Raw genomic sequence first — 23,115 nt, forward strand, 5'->3', positions numbered from 1 at the left:
TAAGTGTTGGGGATTTGTGAATCTCAGCACTTTAGCTGGTGTGGTGGTGTAAAAGGTTTGACAGATAAGGTTGAGCATGGCAATTTATACTTAAAAATAACAAACTCTTATGTTGTATCCTGAAAAGGACAGGAACTGAGTGTAGACAGCTTGTGGGAGTTTAGTGATAACTAAGATCTATATGAAAAATGCAATGGTCCAAGCAAGATCAGTGCATGAATTATTGTCTCAGTGTGTTTTAATTGAATGTAGGTCTTACCATTCCAAAGACGGCTTACATCAAAAACAGATCTTTTCAACTGAGCTGAGTTCTTAAATTTAAAGGCACTGTCAAAAATCACACCACGATGTCTAGTAAACAGGTGGCAATGAGAACCTGTTGGGTCAATAGCGCTGTCGTGGCTATTAAGTAGGTTCAGGTTTGGACATTTTATCTCCAGCTATGGTTTTATATCTCTAAGACAGTTTAACATGACCTGAATACATGTATAACTTGTTGTAATAGATTTATCTGAAGACCCTTAACAAAAGAGTGATAGATTTTTTTTCTATAAATGGACCCCCAACAGAACCACACAAATAAGAGGGGACACAGTGGAGATATATTGCTCTAGAGGAACAGAGAAATCTGACAGATAGGATTGAAATAATTTAAGGGCTGTAACTTTAATGCCAACACATAAGTCCAGATTTGAAATAAGCTTTTTGTAATTTTAGATTGTTGTATTTCAAAATACTGAGTTATAATAAAAATCAAAAGGTAAACAGCCCCACTGATTACTGGCTACACAGTAATGAATGAGATGCATTACATTTTATGTGACACAGAAGTGAAATGTAAGATAGTAAGTTTGTGAAGGAACACATTTTATAATGTAAAGAATTTCAGCTGTGTTCAGACACTCGTTGAGCTTTTACATACAAAAGTGAAGTATTTTATGAAAAATGCATGTACTTTTCTCCAGATGGAGTGGTTTTTGAGGAGAAAGTAAGTCAAAACCTATAGAATCCATAATTAAAACTCAAGAAGTCAAAAGCAGCTGCATAGAACGGCACCAACGTCTGGCATGGGAAAGTTACCAAAACCTCAAAGCATGGATTCTGGAGTTTTTTAAAAAGGGAAAGCACCAGAAACCACAGATGTCGTCAAAAAGAGGGTTTATCCTTGAGGTTACAGCTACTGCGTAAATGGTCTTGGGCTGGAGGGCCACACGAACACTGACCCTCGACTCTCAACATAAACCACACAATCAGGTTTGTACGCAAAAAACAAAAGTGCACACTGTATGTTCTCTTGAATATAACATATGCATAAGGTTGACAATTATTCCTTTCATCTGCGCTGGCATTAATTCTGATCATCCTCTCAAATCGTTGGCCATGTCTATGGAGTCTCAGACTTCTTTCGTCAGTGTAAACACTCTAAATAAAATCATCTTTTCTGGTTTGACGAGTCCCTCCCTTCAGAGAACCTTCTCTCTGAGGAAAGCTATTCATTAGAGCACACCACCCACATGCAGTGTGCCATTCCACTCAACCTCACATTAACAATCTCTACAGGCTGTCTTATGAGTGCATGTGTGCAACTGTGTGTTCATGTCTACAATCAGGGCTGCATATGGTTTGGGGGAAGTGTTTTTTTCTCCATTCCTTTTACCCTGTTTCCACTTTCTCTTGGAAAAGTCTGCCAAACCTCAACAATGTCCTGAGCTAGTAGTCTGTAGTGTTGCCTTTGATGAAAGAACAACTCTCACATGCTTTGACAATATCTTAAATACCATAACCAAATGTTTGAGTAGTTTCAGGATTTACATTTTTACTTTTTGTGTATAGAAGACATAATAAATCTGTATTGTCACTGTCGCCGGATCATTGAAAACAGTTTCAGTTGCTCTTCACAGAGACAAAGTGCAGTAGTCAGATTATTTGAGGTAATATTTGTGTAGCTATTCATTCGGCATATGTGTGCTGCGAGGGGGAAGGCACTTGACAGCTTGTGGGTAGAAGCTATGGTTCAGGCTTTCTGTCAGGAGGACACAGTGGCACACGTATTGGAATCCCAGTTGTCAATTCTTTTTACAACCCCTTTTGCCAATAGGGCAGGGCAGACAGAGGCAAGGATTTTTGACAGTCCCTCTTTGTAAGATCTCTTTCACCCCGAGTCCTCGGTACTCTCTTGGGTTCTCTTATCTTTGGCTCATTCTACAGATTTTCTATAGGATTTGGGTCTGGAGACTGTGATGGCAATGGAAAACGATAGATGCTATGTCTGGTGAACCATTTCTGTGTTCATTATTTATCTTTTAAATAATTTTCCTGCTGAAAGACCAAGTGATGACCCATTGTCTGTTTTCTGTTGGAGTCCACAAAATATTTAAGGTGTTTTGGTATTTCAAGAATTCATGAGGCCATACGCTCTAAGAAAGGTTCCCTGAGCTTTTGGGGAAAAAAAACAGTCCCACAGCATCACATATTTTCCACCATCCTTGACAGCATGTCATATTTCCTGGCTTTTTGGTTTTGTGTTTATTTTGTTGCTTTGTTTTGTTCTTTAAATATTTTCTTTATCTTATTGTTTTTCTTTGCTCTTGGTTCCTATTTTATTTTTGCTCATTTATCTTCACTTCTTGTGGTGTGTTTGATTTACCTCCTGTTTTCCTTGTTACACCTGCTCCTGAGTTTCTTTAACTTTTGGTCTTGCAGTCCTTGCAACTGTTATGTTTTGCCATATACTCTTTATTTATTGATCCATTTTCCCTTTTGCGTTTAACAATGATTCACTCAGTAATATTTCCTCAGCTCTCTCCAGCTTCCTGCCTTCCACAAAGCTGTGGCCTGTCTCAAGTGCTCCTCCTCCAGTCATCATTGCCACAGTTCAAATACCTCACAGTTTCGTCAGTACCTTGTCAGATCCATCCATCTGCATTCCTCCATGCCCTGCTCTTGAGCCGTTGTGTTGCCCAATGTTTCTGTATTCCCAGTGTTCTGTAAGTTTTTACCTTTTAATTGAGTCAGTTTTAACAGTCATGGTTTATCCTTACCTCCTGTTTGCATTTGACACAGTGGGCACGTGGTGTTTTTCCACATATTTATTCTTGTTGTCCAAAAGCTCAATATTTGTCTCATCTGACCAAAGTATACGGTTCCAGTGAAAAGGTTTAGCAGGTGGTTATATTTATGATAGAAGGCAAGAAATTGATTTTTCCTTAAATGTCTCCCAAACTAAAGGTTCAAATGTAGATAGATTCTAATAGCTGTTATGGAGACTAGATGACCCCCATATATGCCACTCTTTGCTGTACTTTTCCAAAAGGGAAGCTTTTATTTTATTTTATTTTGCTTCTTTTCCCATCCTCCTTGCTGTGTGTGTTGGCAAAATAAACTTGAGTATTTGTCCAACCAAGTGTCAAATTCCTAGCAGACTGGAAGTAATGGATTGCTCATAAAAACGTCCTATACACTCTGATCAACATAATCAAGTAATGAGTAAAAACAAAAAAATATATATATATATCGTTAAAATTATTTTATGGAAATTGTTAGGGGTGCCAATAAATGTAGTAGCAATTGTTTTGTATGAGATGATTGCTTAATGTGGGATTTCTTTCTCCCTACTTTCTGAATGCACTGTGCAAATAAGTGTAAATCGTGTTGGATTATTGTGCATATCTCAGGAATGTTAGTAATTATAAAATAATCGTAAAAGCAGCATTTACTTACTACTTCATGGCAACATAGTTGCAGTGACAGAGATGTACAATATCCAGAATTTATGCTTTGCAACAATTTTTGTCATAGAATTACTTGAGATTGTCAGGTGTGGTTGGATGAAGAACCAAAGTGCAGACAGGATGATGGAATGATTATTAAATTAAGACAGGAGACATGAGGAATGTGGCTGAGTTACAGGCACTACAACAGGGAAACACAGGCATGGAGACATAACAGATATCCCCATTTGTTTATGTCCCAACTGAGAGATATCATTAGTTTGTTCTACAAGTATTCCTTGGTGTCTTAATATTTCATTATAAGCTCATCCTTGCTCTGCCTTCAAACTGAAAACAGATTAAATAAAGTTAAAATTAAATAAATTAAGTAAAATTAAGTTTTACATACTAAATAAAAAGAGAAACAAGGAGTGCCCATATAGTGGATTAAACCTGCTGATGTGATTTACTTGTAGAGCAATTTAATTGCCCACTGATGGCATCCAAGTTCAACTGTTGACATGACTAACCATCTGGCAGAGCTACTTTTGACATGTTGAGGTGCTACTCTTTGAAGCTTTTTGGCTAGGAGACAGAAAGCTTAGCAGACACAGAGGAACCGTGCCAAAGTGGAATGGAGTGCTGCATTGTAAACTGCTGGCAGGGAAAAGGTTATAGGACAAGCCAAACATTTTGTTTGGGCAGTTCATGGTACCGGGACAGGGGCCAAACCTTCCCATGGTGGAATTTAAAGAGAAGTTTCAAAACAACATTTACAAGACATAAATTTGATTTACATTTTTTTAATGGCATAAACTGGCTGAAGGGTAATTCAGAATGTCTTTCAAAAAAGACAAAAAAGGTAAACAGGTGCTGGATTTTTACTGTAATGTAAGTATCTGACTGCTTTTTTAGATCAAATAAAATTCTCAATCCGATTGTAGAAACTGTCTTGTCGAGTTTTCTCTCCGAATAAAGTACATAATATTCAGCTACACTATCGCCACTGTGCCATGACTTAAACTAACCACCAGATGCCCTCGTTAACACAAACAACTGTTCCCTCTGGCAGATCCAAAGAAAAACCATCAAGCTGAGGTATTGCATGATACCTTGCAAAAGTATTTATACCCCTTGACTTTTTTCACGTTTTGTAACATTATAACCACATTTTATGGGGATTTTGTGTGTTAGACCAACACAAAGTAGCACATAATGGTATGGTGGAATACAAAATACGTTATTTTCAATTTTCTTTTTATGAATAAAACTCAGAAAAGTGTTCCATTCATATATTTAGCCCCCTTTTACACAGAAAACACTAAATAAACTCTAGAGTAACCAATCACTTCTAATAGTTATGAAGAGAGTCCACCTGTGTGTAATTTAATCTCATTATAAATGCAGCTATTCTGTGAAGAAATCCGGGGTTTGTTAGAGGACATTTCTGAACAAGCATGGTGGTGGCAGCATCATGCTGTATGATTGCTTTTCTTCAGGTGGAAGGGATAAAGTCAAGAAGAAGCTTAAAATAAGGTTACGTTTTCGAACACCACTCCAAGTCCTGAACATCTTACAGAGCATTGTTCACTCTAATGTTGATGTCATTCTGGAGAACCTGTATAGATTTGAAGGTCAGGATAGAGAATCTGTGAATAGGACAAGTTGTGCACTCCATAAATCTGACCTCACTGTTTTTGCTCTCAGATGCTCTCTGCTGACTGAGCTTGAACTAAATTATAAAGATGAATGGGCAAAAGTTTTAGTCTTTAGATTAGATTAGATTAGATTATAAGAGTGGCATATACTGTCAAAGAGATACTGTCATGTTGGGGTGTTAAAGACTCAGGTACAGAGCAAACCTAAAGTGAGGATGAAAATTTAGAGGGTATGTCAGAGGGAATGAATTGCAGCTGAGGCAATGAGAAGGCCAAGCAATTAGAGGAAATGTGGAGCAGCTGAGACAGAAGAACAGAGCAGAGCAGAGAATGGAAGAAAACATGAATGGAACTGAACAAGGAACCCTAGAGAAAATGCCATACAGAGATCTAACAGGAAACAATCTAAATGTAAAAGGATCACTAGAAAAACATAAAGAATGAACTAAAGACATACACCTAAGAATAACGAGAACAAGGAAATGAACTATATGGCAAAACCCAAGTGTCAAAAAATAACACAATATGGCAAGACCTACAGAACATAACAAGGAACATGCTGAAAAACATCAACACAAATGAAAACCATAACCTAACACCTCAGTGTCTTGATACATATAGATTTAAATGCTTCAAAAATTAGTTCTATAAAGCATGTACATAGTGGGCTCAAAACAAACATACCCAAAATTTTTAGATTTGTATTAAAAAAAGAAAAGCTAAATAACATTATCCATCCATTTAACAAATGTACACAGCTTTGTCTTGACCTATCACATGACATCACGTTAAAATACACTGAAGCTTTTGGTTGGGTATTAGCAACAGTTCAGCTGAAAAAATATTTCAAGCAGATTCTCAATGAAAAACAAAAACAATCTCTCTAAAAAATTTAAAAACCAGCCATATTTGTAACAGTTTTATGCATGGCTAAATACTTTCAAGACTGGATGGACTATATTTTACAATAAAGGTACTTGCATAGAAAGAAAACCAGAGTGTGTGTGAACACTCGTACTCATCGTCTTCCGCTTTATCCAGGACCGGGTCGCGGGGGCAGCAGACTCAGCAGAGATGCCCAGACGTCCCTCTCCCCAGACACCTCCTCCAGCTCCTCCGGGGGGAGCCCAAAGCGTTCCCAGGCCAGCCGAGAGACATAGTCCCTCCAGCGTGTCCTGGGCCGTCCCCTGGGCCTCCTCCCAATGGGACGTGCCTGGAACACCTCCCGAGGAAGGCGTCCAGGAGGCATCCGGTATAGATGCCCGAGCCACCTCAACTGGCTCCTCTCGATGTGGAGGAGCAGTGGCTCACCCTATCTCTAAGGGAGTGCCCGGCCACCCTACGGAGGAAGCTCATTTCAGCCATTTGTATCCGGGATCTCGTTCTTTCGGTCATGACCCAAAGTTCATGGCCATAGGTGAGGGTAGGAACGTAGACTGACCGGTAAATCGAGAGCTTCGCTTTTTGGCTCAGCTATCTCTTCACCACAACAGACCGGCACAGCGCCCCCATTACTGCGGCAGCCGCACCAATCCATCTGTCGATCTCCCGCTCCATTCTTCCCTCGCTCGTGAACAAGACCCCGGGATACTTGAACTCCTCCACTTGAGGCAGGAACTCCCCTCCAACCTGAAGAGGTCAAGCCACCCTTTTCCAGTCGAGAACCATGGTCTCGGACTTGGAGGAGCTGATTTTCATCCCTGCCGCTTCACACTCGGCTGTGAACCACCCAGCGCATGCTGTAGGTCTTGGCTAGAGGGGGCCAGCAGGACCACATCATCTGCAAAAAGAAGAGACGAAATCCTCTGGACCCCAAACCAGACCCCCTCCAGCCCTTGGCTGCGCCTAGAAATCCTGTCCATAAAAGTTATGAACAGGACCAGTGACAAAGGGCAGCCCTGCCGGTGTCCAACATGCACATCCAACAGGTCCGACTTAGTGCCGGCAATGCGGACCAAACTCCTGCTCTACTCGTACAGAGACCGGATGGCCCCTAATAAAGGGCCCCCAATTCCATACTCCTGGATCACCCCCCACAGGGCATCACGAGGGACACAGTCGAATGCCTTCTCCAGGTCCACAAAACAGATGTGGACCGGTTGGGCAAACTCCCATGAACCCTCAAGTACCCTGTAGAGGGTATAGAGCTGGTCCAGTGTTCCACAGCCGGGACAAAAACCACACTGCTCCTCCTGAAGCCGAGGTTCGACTATCGGCCGGACTCTCCTCTCCAATATCCTGGCGTAGGCCTTACCAGGGAGGCTGAGGAGTGTGATCCCCCTGTAGTTGGAACACACCCTCCGGTCACCCTTCTTATGAAGGGGGACCACCACCCCAGTCTGCCAATCCAGAGGCACTGTCCCCGTCCGCCACGTAATGTTGAAGAGGCGTGTCAACCATGACAGCCCCACAACACTCCTGAGGGGGAAGCAGTGTGTGAAAAGTGTGTGAAAAGAATGTTTTTTTCTTAATTTTCTAAAAAATCTACAGAATTTGAGGAATAAAACTAACCACAAACAGCACCATTAGAAAATTATGTTTAAAGCTTTATGTTTGTTTAGTGCAAGTTTCAGCCAACTGAACAATTAGCAATAGGTGAGAGACTCACTGGGCCACACTAGGTTCCCACAAAAAAAAAAAAAAAAGTCATTTAAAGGAAACGATTTTGGATAATAAGTTTTCTTTCTAATTAGATTTTGATTGTAATACTTTAGATTGTTCAAAATAAAAAAAAGCTCATAGGAAAACAATTACTGAACATAAGTTTTACCCCTATAAATTTACATGATTAAGTCTGCCCCTTTGAGTTGTTTAATAACATTTTATCCAAATATGTACGAACCTTGCAGGCTACAAGTCCATAGTATATCTTCAGCAATGAGCATCTTCCACCTTTTTGTTCAAGGTCTTCCCACACTCTTTCTAATTCCTGGCTACCCATTCCAGCAGAGCTGAACAAATGTTGGTAGCAGCAGGCATTGTAGTGGATGTGTCTCTCTCCTGAGAACCTGGCACTGTGGGTTGGTGTGACACCGGCTTTCTGAGCACAGAAACCTATAAAAACATCGACCGGGACGGGTGCACGAACTATTGAGGATGCAACGTAGACTTTACGGACCACATCCTGCGACACAACGTAGGCTGTTCCTTCACAGTATTCTGGTAAATACTTGTCAGGGTAGAGAGTGCGGGGCAGGTAGTGTATACTATCGGGATGCCTGTTAGGGGACTCTCTCTGGATCACTCTGCCTAGATACAGGTCCTCCAGATGCATGTGAAGCCCCAGCAGGTAACTTCCAATGGCAGGTAGGTTTATAAATACAGACTCATCAGTCAACAGAACCAAACTTGCGAGAGGACAGTATGTGATTACCCAGCGAAAAGCCAGTAATGTGCTCTTCTTTGCTCCATAGCGGGATGACTCATCTGTGGCATAGCTTTGGATCAAATCACCATGAAGTTTAGACTCTCTCATGAGATCCTGTTGTGTGGTAGAAGTCTCAGTTGATACTGTGAAGAAGAGTACCTTAATGGGAAAATCTTGAATTTTTGTTTGCTTTCCCCATGTTCTTCTCACTGCATCTCTTTGGGTGATATTAGCAGGAGAGCTGAAGACCAGAGCGAGGAGGAAGAGGTCAGAGTTTCTGCAGACTTCAGAATTAGAAATTGGATATACATGGGACACATTCTCTCTTATGGTGCTCAAGTCCAATTTTCTTGCTTTCTCCCTAACATCAGCAACCATGCCATCAGTGTAAACCACAGGGGTAGGCTGCAGGAGGTACTCCTCAACAAAATCTGCCCCAAACAGCAGTGCGTGGAACAGCAAGATGTTGAACAAGAGGAAACACCACTGATGGGTACGCAGCTTGCACAAAGAACACTGCAGTGAAAAAAAAAGTATGAATTACCCTAAATGCAGTAGAGGGAACTTAATTCAAAATGTATGATTTAAAAAATTTGAGTCTGTACCTGCATGACAGCTGCTGCAAAAGCTTTGTGGCTCATCTGTGTATTAGCTGCAAGTGATGATTGGACCTGCCGCAACAGTAGGCTTTACAACAACAACAGTTGACACACAGCGTTTCCACTGTCATGAAACCTTAGGAGACTGTAACTGTACACCCTGTTCCCAACTCTGGTCTTGATTTCGAGGCGCTTCGAGGAGCTACATTATGCATACTAATTCAATGACAGGTAAAAAGAGTAGCTGATTAAAGCCAAGGGATCATTGCATATTCACCATTCACCACAAACTGCTGAAACACTTCAATGATTTTCTTTTAAATGTTATCTTTCTTAAAATTTCAACATCCAATCCCAAAATATTTTTGTGTCACTACTAAGTTTGTTTTTAGTTCATTTGACCGAAAAAGCTCAACACAAAAGCGCTGAAATTAAAAGAGTCTTGCATAACTGCAAACCTACCAGGACATGGTCATCCACAAGGAGATAAATAATCAAAGAAGCAGCCAAGAGCTATAGTTCCTGGAGGAGCTGCAAACATTTACAGCTCGGGTGGGGCAATTTGGTTACATACGAACATGCACAAGAGAAAAAAAAAAGTCAAAAAGATGCAATTGTCAGATGAGACCCAAGGGGGAACATTTTGTCCGATGTACAAAACATAATTTTTGATGGTAAACTAATACTCAATATCCCTCTGAACACACCATTTCCACTATGAAACATGGTGGAAACATTTCTTAAAATTTAATCAACCAACTCCACATATTTCTTATATTGCTCTAAAATCTATAAAAGATTTATGGTGTCCAAACTTTTTCCCATGTGGGCCAAAATCATAAAGTAGAAAGTGCTTGTCAGCCACAAAAATATGAGTTTTTAAAAAATAAAAAATCCAAGCCAATTTGTGAGTCTTTATTTCTGCTCATCAATAAGCTAAACAAAATGTATTTTAGTGAAACAAATATGTTTGTGGGAAAGGGATTTTCAAAAATTTGGAAATCCAAAACATAAAAAGGGCTTTGTTGGTTTACCTTATTAAGAGAAAGGCATACAGTTTCCAAATGTTTGGGGGATATTGGGCAACAGATTTTCATTTCTTGACCTAGAAAAAAACCTATTCCTCATCAATAAGAACAGGATTTGGACCAGTCTTTCTTTTAAAATGCATGCTATATTTAGCCAAGTTTTATAAATTTGTTAAATGCAGATTTGGGTGCACCCAGGTGTCCTTTTAAGTAAAAGTTGCTGTATATTTGTTGGTCCTATTTACTATGAAATTTTAAAGAATGCAAAATGCATGATTATTAAAAGATGAATACTTTGTGTTTCACCAAATATGTTCCATTTAAGGAAGATTTCAGTTTGTCAATAAAATCTTTGCTGTTATATAAAAATAATTAAATCTCTGTCTACATCAAAAGCCTGTGCTGGTGAGCCAAATCTGTACCACTGTTAAAATTGGGGTCCAGGGGTGCCACATGGCGCCACATGACCCCTGGACTGCACTTTGGACACCCCTAGTTTAAGTGCATATGAACAATAGAATTTCTTGAACACAAAAAAAAATTAACAAAATTATGGTTTTTGTTTGCATTCAGTAGCTGACATCATTAATGTTTCCAATTGTGTCAAATCCCTGCATTTCAAACATTCAGTGCAATCAAAAATGTCGGGATTTGGCCTACTTGGTGTTACTAATGTGGCAAAAATATTTTTTTACAAGTGGAAGGTCTCTGGTCTGACCTAAGCAAACTTTCTTGTTTATTCTAAAAACATGTTAAACCTAACATTTGACTATTGTACTTTAATGAGAATAAAATAAGCATTATTAATGTTGTCCAATTAGGCAACATTTGGACACAATCAATTTTACAAGCCAAATGCTGCAGACCTTTGAAGCAATAAAAAGGCCCATTAGGGAGAGAGGTCTGATAGGGCAGAGAATATGAACAATAGTGCTGGCAAAGAATAAAGAATGTTGTTCTAAAATATAAATGAAGAGCAGCATGATGACCAGCAGCATTTTATTGCTAATACTTTTACTGGAATAGATACCACTTAGAAAACTCTTTTATCCAAGATCTGGAGGGATGTAAAGAAACAGAAAGTTTTGCAAACACAATGGGACCGTGTCAAGTTCTAATCTAGTATTTTGGTTTCTGACCCAATGTAGAACACAGTTAAAGGGTCTTGGAGGGTTGAAGGGTCTTTTAAAGCTCTTTATTACTGAAATCAAAGACTGAGGCATTCCTGACAATTTTTCTGTCCTATTTAATGTTGTGGCGCATAACGCTGAGTTGAACAATGAGAGACCAGTGTGACATTTGCACAAGATAAACTGCTAGTCTCTTTTTCTCCACGTTTGCTACCTCAGTTTTTAGTGATTTTAACTCTCATGCTGATTTTAATGCTGAAGGGCTGGTTAATCTTTTTAACGCATGTTCTGACATCCTGGAGACAGTTGCTCCACCAGCGAGCTAAACCATCATATCACCCTTGGATGAATGAATCCACCTGTGCTCCCAGACGAGATTATCGCTGTACTGAAAGAAGGTGGAAGAAGAACAAACTCCTGGTGTCTTTAGGAATTCTGCATGACTGTTTATCTAAATATCAGAGGGCCATGAAAACAGCTAAATCTGCTTTCTTATCTAAACTGATCTCGGCAAATAGTCACAAACCTCAAGTTTTTTAAAATGTTTAACTCTGTTATTAATCCATGTGATACTGTTTCCATGGAGGCTTCTTCTACCTTTGTAACAGGTTCCTGAATTTTTTTTTTTTTTATGTTTTTTTGCACTAAGGCCTTCCCAGTCACAACCTGTTTTAGATCAGACTGTACCTTCTTAATGTTCTGCTGTTTTTTTTAATAGTTTCTTTTGCAGATTTAATGGAAATGATTTATAATTTGAGACCTTCTAGTTCCCGCTGGATATCCTCCCTTCTCGTCTTTTTAAGGAGACTCTCTACATTATTGGGCATAGTATTTTACACATTCTAAATACCTCTTTGTCATCTGGCTGTGTACCAGCTGCATTCAAACACGTTGTTGTGCAGCTGATTATCAAAAAAAGTAATCTGGATCACAGTGTTCTTTCTAACAACAGACTTATCTCCAAATTACCCTTTATGTCCAAAATTTTAGACAAGGCTGTTTTTAATCAACTTCATACCTTTTTAAATACTCATGGTGTTTGTGAAGAGTCTCAATCTGGTTTTCAATCCCATCATAGCATTGAGACAGCACTTTCTAGGGTTTTCAATTACACTACTCAAAAAAATAAAGGGAACACTCAAATAACACATCCTAGATCTGAATGAATGAAATATTCTCATGAATACTTTGTTCTGTACAAAGGTGAATGTGCTGACAACAAAATCACACAAAAATCATCAATGGAAATCAAATTTATTAACCAATGGAGGCCTGGATTTGAAGTCACACACAAAAGTAAAGTGGAAAAACACACTACAGGCTGATCCAACTTTGATGTAATGTCCTTAAAACAAGTCAAAATGAGGCTCAGTATTGTGTGTGGTCTCCATGTGCCTCTATGACCTCCCTACAATGCCTGGGCATACTCCTGATGAAACGGTGGATGGTCTCCTGAGGGATATCCTCCCAGCATCCGCCAACTCTTGGACAGTCTGTGGTGCAACATAACGTTGGTGAATGGAGCGAGACATGATGTCCCAGATGTGCTCAATCAGATTCAGGTCTGGGGAACGGGCGGGCCAGTCCATAGCTTCAATGTCTTCATCTTGCAGGAACTGCTGACACACTCCAGCCACATGAGGTCTAGCATTGTCCTGCATAAGGAGGAACCCAGGGCCAACCGCACCAGTATATGGTCTCACAAGGGGTCTGAGGATCTCATCTCGGTACCTAATGGCAGTCAGGCTACCTCTGGCGAGCACATGGAGGGCCATGCGGCCCTCCAAAGAAATGCCACCCCACACCATTACTGACCCACTGCCAAACCGGTCATGGTGAAGGATGTTGCAGGCAGCAGATCACTCTCCACGGTGTCTCCAGACTCTGTCACGTCTGTCACATGTGCTCAGTGTGAACCTGCTTTCATCTGTGAAGAGCAGAGGGCGCCAGTGGCGAATTTGCCAATCCTGGTGTTCTCTGGCAAATGCCAAGCGTCCTGCACGGTGTTGGGCTGTGAGGACAACCCCCATTTGTGGACGTCGGACCCTCATACCATCCTCATGGAGTCGGTTTCTAACCGTTTGTGCAGATACATGCACATTTGTGGCCTGCTGGAGGTCATTTTGCAGGGCTCTGGCAGTGCTCCTCCTGTTCCTCCTTCCACAAAGGCGGAGGTAGCGGTCCTGCTGCTGGGCTGTTGCCCTCCTACAGCCTCCTCCACGTCTCCTGGTGTACTGGCCTGTCTCCTGGTAGCGCCTCCAGGCTCTGGACACTACGCTGACAGACACAGCAAACCTTCTTGCCACAGCTCGCATTGATGTGCCATCCTGGATGAGCTGCCCTACCTGAGCCACTTGTTTGGGTTGTAGAGTCCGTCTCATGCTACCACGAGTGTGAAAGCACCACCAACATTCAAAAGTGACCAAAACATCAGCCAGTAAGCATAAGTACTGAGAAGTGGTCTGTGGTCCCCACCTGCAGAACCACTCCTTTATTGAGTGTGTCTTGCTAATCGCCAAAGATTTCCCCCTGTTGTTTATTCCATTTGCACAACATTATGTGAAACTGATTGTCAATCAGTGTTGCTTCCTAAGTGGACAGTTTGATTTCACAGAAGTTTGATTTACCTGGAGTTATATTGTGTTGTTTAAGTGTTCCCTTTATTTTTTTGAGCTGTGTATATTCTTTTAACTGCTGACTTAGGGTGCTCTGTGGTTTTGGTTCTTTTAGATTTTACTGCTGCCTTTAATACAGTAAATCTGTTATTAAGACTTGAACACATTGTTGGTCTCAAAGGCTCTGTACTATCGCAGTTTAAATCGTATCTTTCTGACATGTCCTTGTCTGTGTATATTCTTTTTCCTCAGAACCTATTTCTTGTGGAGTACCTCAAGGGTCTATATTAGGCCCTATTCTGTTTTTATTATAATTCCTGCCTGTGGGTTCCATATATAGAAAGCATAATATTTCTTTCCATTGTTACGCTGATGATATGCAAATATATGACCCTTTTAATCTAAATGTCTCTGACCCACTGCAGCCACTGTTTAACTGTCTATGAGATGTCTGACTGGCTGACTCAAAAATGTCAGCCAGTCAGAACAAAAACAAAACTGAAATTATTGTGTTTGGTGATCATCCTCACCTTACTAGGTCACCTGATATCCTTGGCCCTCTTGCTACTCATTAATACTCTACTATCAGGAATCTCTGAGTGTTTTCAGAGAGCTTTTTTTAATTTGAGAAGTAAGTGTCCACACTTGTCACGACCTGTTTTTATCAATTCCGTCAAATTGCAAAAGCTGAATCTTTTTTTTAATTTTGTGGTTTTGCTGCCAGAGCTCCCAGTCTCTGGAACAAACTGCCCCTTGAGATACATAATGGTGGGTCTGTACAGTCAAACAGTCAAAACTCACCTTTTTATGTCGGCTTTAAACTCAAGTGCAGTTTGAGTTTCATCAGAGCATTTAGGTTGTGATGTTTCTATAGTTTATAGATTTTAATCATATTTTTAATTGTTTATGGGGTTTTTTGTTTTTGTTTTGTTTTATGCCTGTCTTCTGTAGTTATTTTGTTCTTATTTGCTTTACGTGAGGCACGTTGGTCAACATTAAGTGTTGTTAAATGTGCCAAATATATTAAATTGATAATCCATGCAAATGTTGTATCCAGCACAAATTCTGCATATTAATCTAGTGCTGACATACTAGCAGTTCTCCCTAAGACCGTAATACTGTTTTTAGTATTTTACGAATTAAGTTTAAGAGTCACATGTTTAATGTGGCGGTTAACACTGCTGGTTCTTGGAACATCTCCTATCTAAATCTTAGTTGTGAGGCCTGTCTGTGGGTAGTTTGCATAGTTTAGTGTTCCCATGCAACAGCTTCTTCCCATGTACAAAAACATGCATGATTAAGTGGTGAGTTTCAATTTACCACATATGTGATTATGGTTCCTGCCAATGATCAGTCTAAAGTGTACCTAATCTCTCACTCTCTTTAATGGCATAGGCTGTACTGACCTTTAAAGATTAAAGGGGTTATGCAGAAAATATATGTATATATACATATTTTCAGAGGTCTCCTCTATTTATGCATGAAATAGGATAAGCAACATAAATTAAACATGATTAATGCAGAGGTTATTTTTCCTGTTTATGGTAAAAGGATGATTGTATTTAATAGTTTTGAAATATGTGTCTACTGAATAAAACACATTAAGTTTATTTTCCAAAACTTTGTTTGGTTTTATTCTCCTGTGTTATTTGGAAAAAAGGAAATCTTACATTTATAAACTTTTGACTTGTATTATGTATGTTGTAGTAGAATTTCTCAATATTAACTTATACTGGGTAAATAAGTACGAAGGGAAGGCACCTAGCATGGTAACTAATTCTGGGTGTTTTGTTTGATGCGCCTATTTGGTCCACTAGGTGGCGGCAATGCACTGCTTGGTTGTAAGAGGCTAACGTGATATGAAGAAGAAGGGGAAGTACCTGGGGTTCCAAAACAGTAACCGTCATGGCAGCCACCATTCAAAGTTTACTGGAGGAAATATCTGGAGTTGAGGACCCAGTGGAAGAGCTCCAGAGCTTAAAAACCGCTTTGCTGTCCATTCCACTCAGCACCCTGAGAGACTTTGTGAGCGGACAGCGTTTCGATGTGATTTTCTCTCTGCTGAACTCTAATGAAAGGTTGGCATGTCTCACCTACGTTTTTTACACTCTGTTAAACTCACGGTTGCACGTTAACTGCTGAGTCAGTGAGTGTGTTACTCCGCCAGCACTAGCCGTTGAGTAAATGGGTTAGCATAACCATTAGTATTACAACAGGAGATGTTAGCTAGCTAAGAAAGTTGCATGTAACTTGTGCTTGTTGTTAGCATGCTAGGTGGCTACCATCCTACATGATTTCAGTTCAGTGCTTGTTTATTTTCTGTCATGTTCTCTAAAACTAAATGATCTTTTTCTATTGAAATCTTTTCTTTCTAAATTCTCCACTTTTTTCACGCATAATATATAGATTTTTTTACAGATTCTTTCAGATGTACCTTCAACTGCCAGATCGTAATTTCTAAAATAAAAAAAAAAGCATTTTTACTCTGATACACTTGGCCAGTTGGGAGTATATCATAATCATATACATTACATGGTGGTCAAGATGCTAAAGCACACGCACACTGGTGAGGTGTGTGTGGAAATGTGTGCATTTTATCCTTTCTTTTTCCTGGTTGGAAAGATTAAACGGGATACAACTTCAAGAATTTGTTTAAAATAAGAATTGTGTCGCATAGGTTTGAGTTTTGTAGATTTTTTCCCCCTAATCCACAGTATCAAATCGATCTCAAATATTTTCTCACCCTCCCACTAATATTTCATTGTAAGTCCCTTAGTAAGTTAAACAGAAGCACACACTTTTTGTAACCGTCACCAGATTTCTGGCAGAATTCTAGCTGGGTAATTGACCACTCATTATAGCAGAATTGCAAAATATTTTGGTGCTGGTTTTCTACCATTGTCCCTGCTTTTATGCATACTCCAAGGATTTTCAGTAGGGTTGAAGTTGTGCCATTTCAGAAACTGCCTGCCTTATCCAATCCTAAACTAGTGTTAATGTTGGGTTTGATGTAATTGCGTAAAAGTTTCATCCATCTCACCCAAACCCTCACCAACAAATGAAAGTGAAGCAAGTTAAAACACAGTGGATTGATAGTCTAAGAAAAAAGCTTCAGGTTCCCCTTCACGTGAGCTTGAAACTTGGAGCTGCCCATGTAGAAAAAACCAAATGCCTTCTAAAGAGAAAGAGAAAGATTGAGCTGTATGGCAACACTGATGATGTATGTTTGAAAGAGCCAAGGTGAGGCTTTCCAACCCAAAAACACTGGCAGCTGTCAAAAGCATGGTGGTGGTGGCATCATGCCGAGGGTCTTTTTCAGAGCCAAAGTTGGTTTTGGAATGAATATAGCAGGCTAACATTAAGCTTTCATTGATGCTCATAATGAGTGTTGGTTAACTTTTTACTGCAACTGCAGATTAGGATGCAGATCGGTCTCTCAGCATTAAGTCTAATTGCATTTACATTTACATTTACTCATTGAAGCAGTCGGTATTCATTAACTAACAACATTTAAGTCACAATTTAATCAGTTTAAAACTGTGACGGGTATAGAGCAGTTGGATGTAGAGTGTAGACCAGTAAGCTTTGATGACTTAAAATATTAAGTGGATTGAATGAAAGATCGAACTGTTAGTTGCAGCTCTAAAACAATTGTTTAGGGGGTTTGGAGTTTTTAATATGTCCTTTGCTCACAGGGAGCAGGTTGATCTGTGCGTGGACATTCTTGAACGCATCCTACTAGCCCTCAGCCCTTTGCATCTGGTCCATAACTACAGAGGAAAGCTGCAAGAGGGTTTGAGCCACCCCAATGACACTGTTAAGATACTGGCCTTGACACAGGTAGGCCGTTTGTACACATGTGCAGATGATAGCAGCCAGGAAAACAATTATTACTTCAGCTTTTGTTTACTGTCAGATTGGCAGGGTGGTGGAGCACCCAGAGGCTGTCACAGAAATCGTCAACAACCATGACATTTTACGAGCGGTGATCCTGTGCATTGGAGAGGAGAAGATAGCTGTGGCAAAACAGGTGAAAACGTTAAGCATTGAAATTATTTTGTTGTATTTCCTTCTACCTCAAAGTGTGCCACAACTGATTTTTTTTTTTCTCTTGCAGGCAATTGAGTCCCTTTCGAAAATAAGTCACTCTAAGCCTGGATTAGACAAGTTATTCCAGACTGATCTCCTTGAAGTCATGAAGGAAGTGATGGCCAGAAGTGACGTAATCAGATACAGAATATATGAGGTCATTTAAATTCCTCCAAACTTGTGACTGAAAATACTAGATGGACAATGTTTTGTTTTGTTGAACTCATTTCTAGTACATCTATTTCTAAGGGTAAATATTCTGTTTTAGTCTGTATTTTATGTAAATTGTAAGCCTATCAAATAAAATAACATTGCTGCTCCAATATTAACATTTTCTGTTTTATTTAATTATGTTTTCTGGAAAAAAAGACTTGCATGACAAGAAGCTCCTCTTGTTCTTCTCTCTGCTTGCAGCTGGTGGTTGAAATCTCATCTTTTTCTCCCATTTCTCTCGGTTACTGTGCCAACAGCGGCCTCATTTCCTTGCTGCTCAGCGAGCTGACAGGAGACGATGTCTTAATCAGGTAGCGACAGTTTTGTATCAGTAAAATATCTTCTGTCTTACACTGTTCCTGTGCTTTTCACATAGTACATTATTTTATTCATATCTTTCCCACCAGGGCCACTTCAACTGAGATGGTGACCACTTTGGCCCACAGTCAGCATGGCCGCCAGTATTTGGCTCAGCAGGGTATAATGGATAAAATCTCCAACATGATCAGAGGAGCAGAGACGGACCCGTTCTCTTCACTCTACCTTCCTGGTTAGTAGAGGCTTGAACTAAAAGCTATTTTCACAATTTAGTACCAGCAACAAATAATAGTTATGTGTTTGTTTTGGTGTTCTTCTTTTACATGTGTGTTTTAATCTGGGAAAATTGGATTTAGCCGGCTCAATTAGGGCCCTTTGAAACCTGTTTCACTTTCAGGAAATATTAATCATAGCTGTATATATATTGCTGGTTCAGGTTTGGTGAAGTTCTTTGGGAACCTGGCCATTATGGACAGCCCCCAGCAGGTTTGTGAATCCTACCCAGTCTTCCTAAACAAGGTGTTTGACATGGCCCTGGATCCGGACCCCGTCATGATCGGAGTGGCTCTGGACACTTTAGGATTACTTGGTTCTACAGTTGAGGGAAAGCAGGTTCTGCAGAAGACAGGTAGGTGTTATCTTCGCAGGTTGTGATTTTCTTGTCTTTCTCCATAATTTGACTACATGAATGGATGCGTCCCACAATTGCCTGAGCTAAGAAATCTGTGAAATTCTTGTTCTAAAACGTCTTTCTAGCAGAATAAAACCAAACCACGCATTTCTACACCGACATCTGCAAAGAATAAAATGCATCAGAATAAATCCTTCTCTAAATTTGTTTGAGAACTGGGGAGCCTGACAGAAAAGCACCGCTTTCACTTCAGTCCGATGATGTTACGTCACTTCTTATAATTTTCCATTTACAGTTCTGCTTTTGGGTTCATCTAGTTATATGAGATCACATCTTAGTCAGTAATTCAGTTCAACAGAGGAGTCACATCCACCTTATGTAGTTTAAACTTCAGAGTTATCATGACTGTCTGGTGTTAATTTGTAAAAACATTTTCTATGAACAGGAGACAAATTCAAGGCTGTGTTTCTGAGAATAAGCCAACTTGCTAGTTCTGGAGCTACTGAACTCAGAGTTCGGAGCTTGGACGCCATATCTCAGCTTCTCATCCTTCAGGTATTTATATGGACAAACTGCATCCATTACTGTTTCAATTCAATTCAGTTTCAATTCAGTTTATTTATATAGCACCAATTCACAACACATGTTGTCTCAAGGTACTTCACAACAGTCAGGTACTACATTCCAATTAATCCTAACCATTGAACAGTGCAGTCAGATTCAGTTATTTATTCAAATTGGATAAAACGTTTTTCTATCTAAGGAAACCCAGCAGATTGCATCCAGTCAGTGACTTGCAGCATTCACTCCTCCTGGATGAGCATGTAGAGACAGTGGACAGTCATTGGCGTTGACTTTGCAGCAATCCCTCATACTGAGCATGCATGTAGCGACAGTGGAGAGGAAAAACTCCCTTTTAACAGGAAGAATACTCCAGCAGAACCAGGCTCAGTGTGAGCGGCCATCTGCTACGACCGACTGGGGGTTAGAGAGAACAGAGCAGAGACACAAAAAGAACAAAGAAGCACTGATCCAGGAGTCCTTTCTATGGGAAGGAAAAGTAAATGTTAATGGATGTAGCTCCTTTAGTCGTTTCACCTAGAAAGAAAGAACAGATAAACTCTGAGCCAGTTTTCAAGGTTAGAGTCTGAAAGAGAGCACATATAATTAGTTACAGTAAAAGCTCAGTCAATCGCCATGTCTAGGAGAGAGAAAGGGTTAAACACTAAAAGACAGGGCCATGTGGATCATCGGTAGAGGGTGAGCATTAAGTTGTTGCCAGCAAAAGCTCGGACGATTCCCCTCTCCAGAAAGGTTTCACTGTGATATTGTTGAATAAACAAAACGAACTCAACTATGATATTTTCACGAGTTTCTATTTTTTACAGCCAGAGCATCAAACAGAAGACCTTTTGTCCCTGACAGAGTCCTGGTTCCACCTTCTGTCTAACCAGCCAATGGACATGATTCGCAACATCAGCACTCAGCCTTTTCCAGAGCTGCACTGCTGGGCTTTTAGAATCTTCTCTGTAAGTTTTCTTAATAACCCCCACTATTACTTCTAGCCTATGCAGTCATTACCTTCAAAACCGAAAAGCTACACACATTTTTTCACAGGAGCAGATGATAACAACAGCAGTGATAACTGATTTCATGTTTGTATATGTGTGGGTTTTAGGCCATTGCCAGTCAGCCCTGGGGTCAGAAGATAATGATTAGCACACCTGGTTTTATGGAGTTCATTTTGGATCGCTCAACCGGCCAAACAAAGGAGGCCAAAGATGCCAAATTTGAACTGGTGAGTTGTCTTGTAGGCTCATCTACAGCATCAGAAATACTGGGCAGTCCAAACTACATCCGCCTGAAGACGTATCTGAAAGAAGGACCCTACTACGTATCAGCTGTGGCCGCGGTCAGCACAGAAGGGGCAGACTAATTTACATTAAGTCAGAATACATAATGGACTGTAGGTTTATTGCTGAAGTATTTGGTAAATTCCTGTCGAGATTAACATAACACCAAATAATTTGTTTAAAAAAAACACGTTTTGTGGCTTAAATTAGCAAATATGCCACGAATCCCCAGCATGTTTCACGTTACAAATTAAAAGCTGATAAAGCTATTCAGGCACATTTAGGTTATTAATGGCACCACGGTCTGGAGTAAAAGTACTTGAATGACTTTATAGATTTGAAACTGTAATAGCACATACTCAAAAGAAACCCTGAAGTAAACCTAGTGTTCGGGTTTTTACTGAGTAGTTCAGCAATGAGTCTTGTAAAATGTCAGATATTACATGTTTTTCATTCAGACACACAGTTCGCATTAAACTGTCAGCTTATCAAAGCAGTGCTGATGTCCAAAAGTTTATTGTTTTTTTTTTCAATAAATGTTTGTAAAAACACACCTTGTATTTCTTTACTTTTCTTGTGTTGCACAATAGAAAAATGAACGAAGAATAAATTAATCTTGGTCAATGCCATTATTTGAAATTGAATTTCAATGGATTGATAAAGAACTCCTCATGACAACTACAAAATCGAGACATGTGACGTCGCCCGGTACGGCGGAGCCGGGGTCCCACCCTGGAGCCAGGCCTGGGGTCGGGACTCGTCGGAGAGAGCCTGGTGGCTGGGTTGCTCCTCGCGGAGCACGTGACGTGAGACCATCCCCCAGTGGGCCCACCACCTGCAGGGGGAACCGTGAGGGACCGGTGCAAAGAGGATTGGGCGGCGGACGAAGATGGAGACCTCGGTGGCCCGATCCCCGGATGCTTAGGCCTGCTCTAGGGACGTTGAATGTCACCTCGCTGGGGGGGAAGGAGCCAGAAGTTGCGCGGGAGGTCGAGAGATATTGACTAGAAATGGTCGGGCTCGCCTCCACGCACAGCGTGGGCTCTGGAACCCATCTCCTCGAGAGGGGCTGGACTCTCTTCTACTCTGGAGTAGCCCATGGGGAGAGGCGGCGGGCTGGGGTGGGTTTCTTGTCGCCCCCCAGCTCAGCCGTCTAGTGTTGGGGTTTACCCCAGTGGATGAGAGGGTTGCATCCCTGCACCTTCGGGTTGGGGAGAGGTCTCTGACTATCATTTCATTTAGTGCGGAGTATCCGGCCTTCTTGGCGTCCCTGTCGGGGGTGCTGGATAGTGCCCCTCCCGGGGACTCCATTACTCTGCTGGGGGACTTCAACGCCCACGTGGGAAAAGACAGTGACACCTGGAGAGGCGTGATCGGGAGGAATGGCCTCCCCGATCTGAATCCGAGCGGTGTTTTGTTATTGGACTTCTGTGTTAGTCACGGATTGTCCATAATGTACACCATTGTTCAAACATAAAGGTGTCCATCAGTGCACTTGGCACCAGGACACCCTAGGCAGGAGGTCAATGATCGAATTTGTTGTCGTATCATCAGACCTTTGGCCGCATGTTTTGGACACTCGGGTGAAGAGAGGGGCTGAGCTGCCCACTGATCACCACCTTGTGGTGAGTTGGATCCGCTGGGGGAGGAGAAAGCTGGACAGACTTGGCAGGCCCAAGCGCATAGTGAGGGTCTGCTGGGAACGCCTGGCAGAGCCCTCGGCCAGGGATGTATTCAACTCTCACCTCCGGGAGAGCTTTGACCTGATTCCGAGGGATGTTGGAGACATAGAGTCCGAGTGGACCATGTTCTCTGCATCTATTGTCGATGCTGCCGCCCGTAGCTGCGGCTGTAAGGTTTGCGGTGCCTGTCGCGGCGGCAATCCCCGAACCCGGTGGTGGACA

At 41.0% G+C, this 23,115-nt stretch overlaps 2 protein-coding genes across 2 annotated transcripts; one reads left to right on the forward strand and one right to left on the reverse strand.

The window, feature by feature from the left end:
• Window positions 1-8,156: 8,156 nt before the first annotated feature.
• On the reverse strand, window positions 8,157-9,376 carry LOC124872447 (beta-1,3-galactosyltransferase 9). The gene is made up of 2 exons (XM_047372458.1): window positions 9,341-9,376; window positions 8,157-9,251 (listed from the first exon to the last, which is right to left on the reverse strand). The coding sequence occupies exons 1-2, from the start codon at window positions 9,374-9,376 to the stop codon at window positions 8,157-8,159; spliced, it is 1,131 nt and encodes a 376-aa protein (XP_047228414.1).
• A 6,573-nt stretch (window positions 9,377-15,949) lies between these two features.
• Window positions 15,950-21,764, forward strand: psmd5 (proteasome 26S subunit, non-ATPase 5). Its single transcript, XM_047372947.1, has 10 exons — window positions 15,950-16,185; window positions 17,803-17,947; window positions 18,024-18,137; window positions 18,225-18,353; window positions 18,611-18,720; window positions 18,817-18,959; window positions 19,164-19,355; window positions 19,804-19,913; window positions 20,747-20,887; window positions 21,037-21,764. Exons 1-10 carry the CDS (start codon window positions 16,013-16,015, stop codon window positions 21,292-21,294), a joined length of 1,515 nt encoding a protein of 504 aa, XP_047228903.1. The 5' UTR covers window positions 15,950-16,012; the 3' UTR covers window positions 21,295-21,764.
• The last annotated feature ends 1,351 nt before the right edge of the window (window positions 21,765-23,115 follow it).

This window comes from Girardinichthys multiradiatus, chromosome 8, assembly GCF_021462225.1.
Source record: "Girardinichthys multiradiatus isolate DD_20200921_A chromosome 8, DD_fGirMul_XY1, whole genome shotgun sequence".
Classification (NCBI taxonomy): domain Eukaryota; kingdom Metazoa; phylum Chordata; class Actinopteri; order Cyprinodontiformes; family Goodeidae; genus Girardinichthys; species Girardinichthys multiradiatus.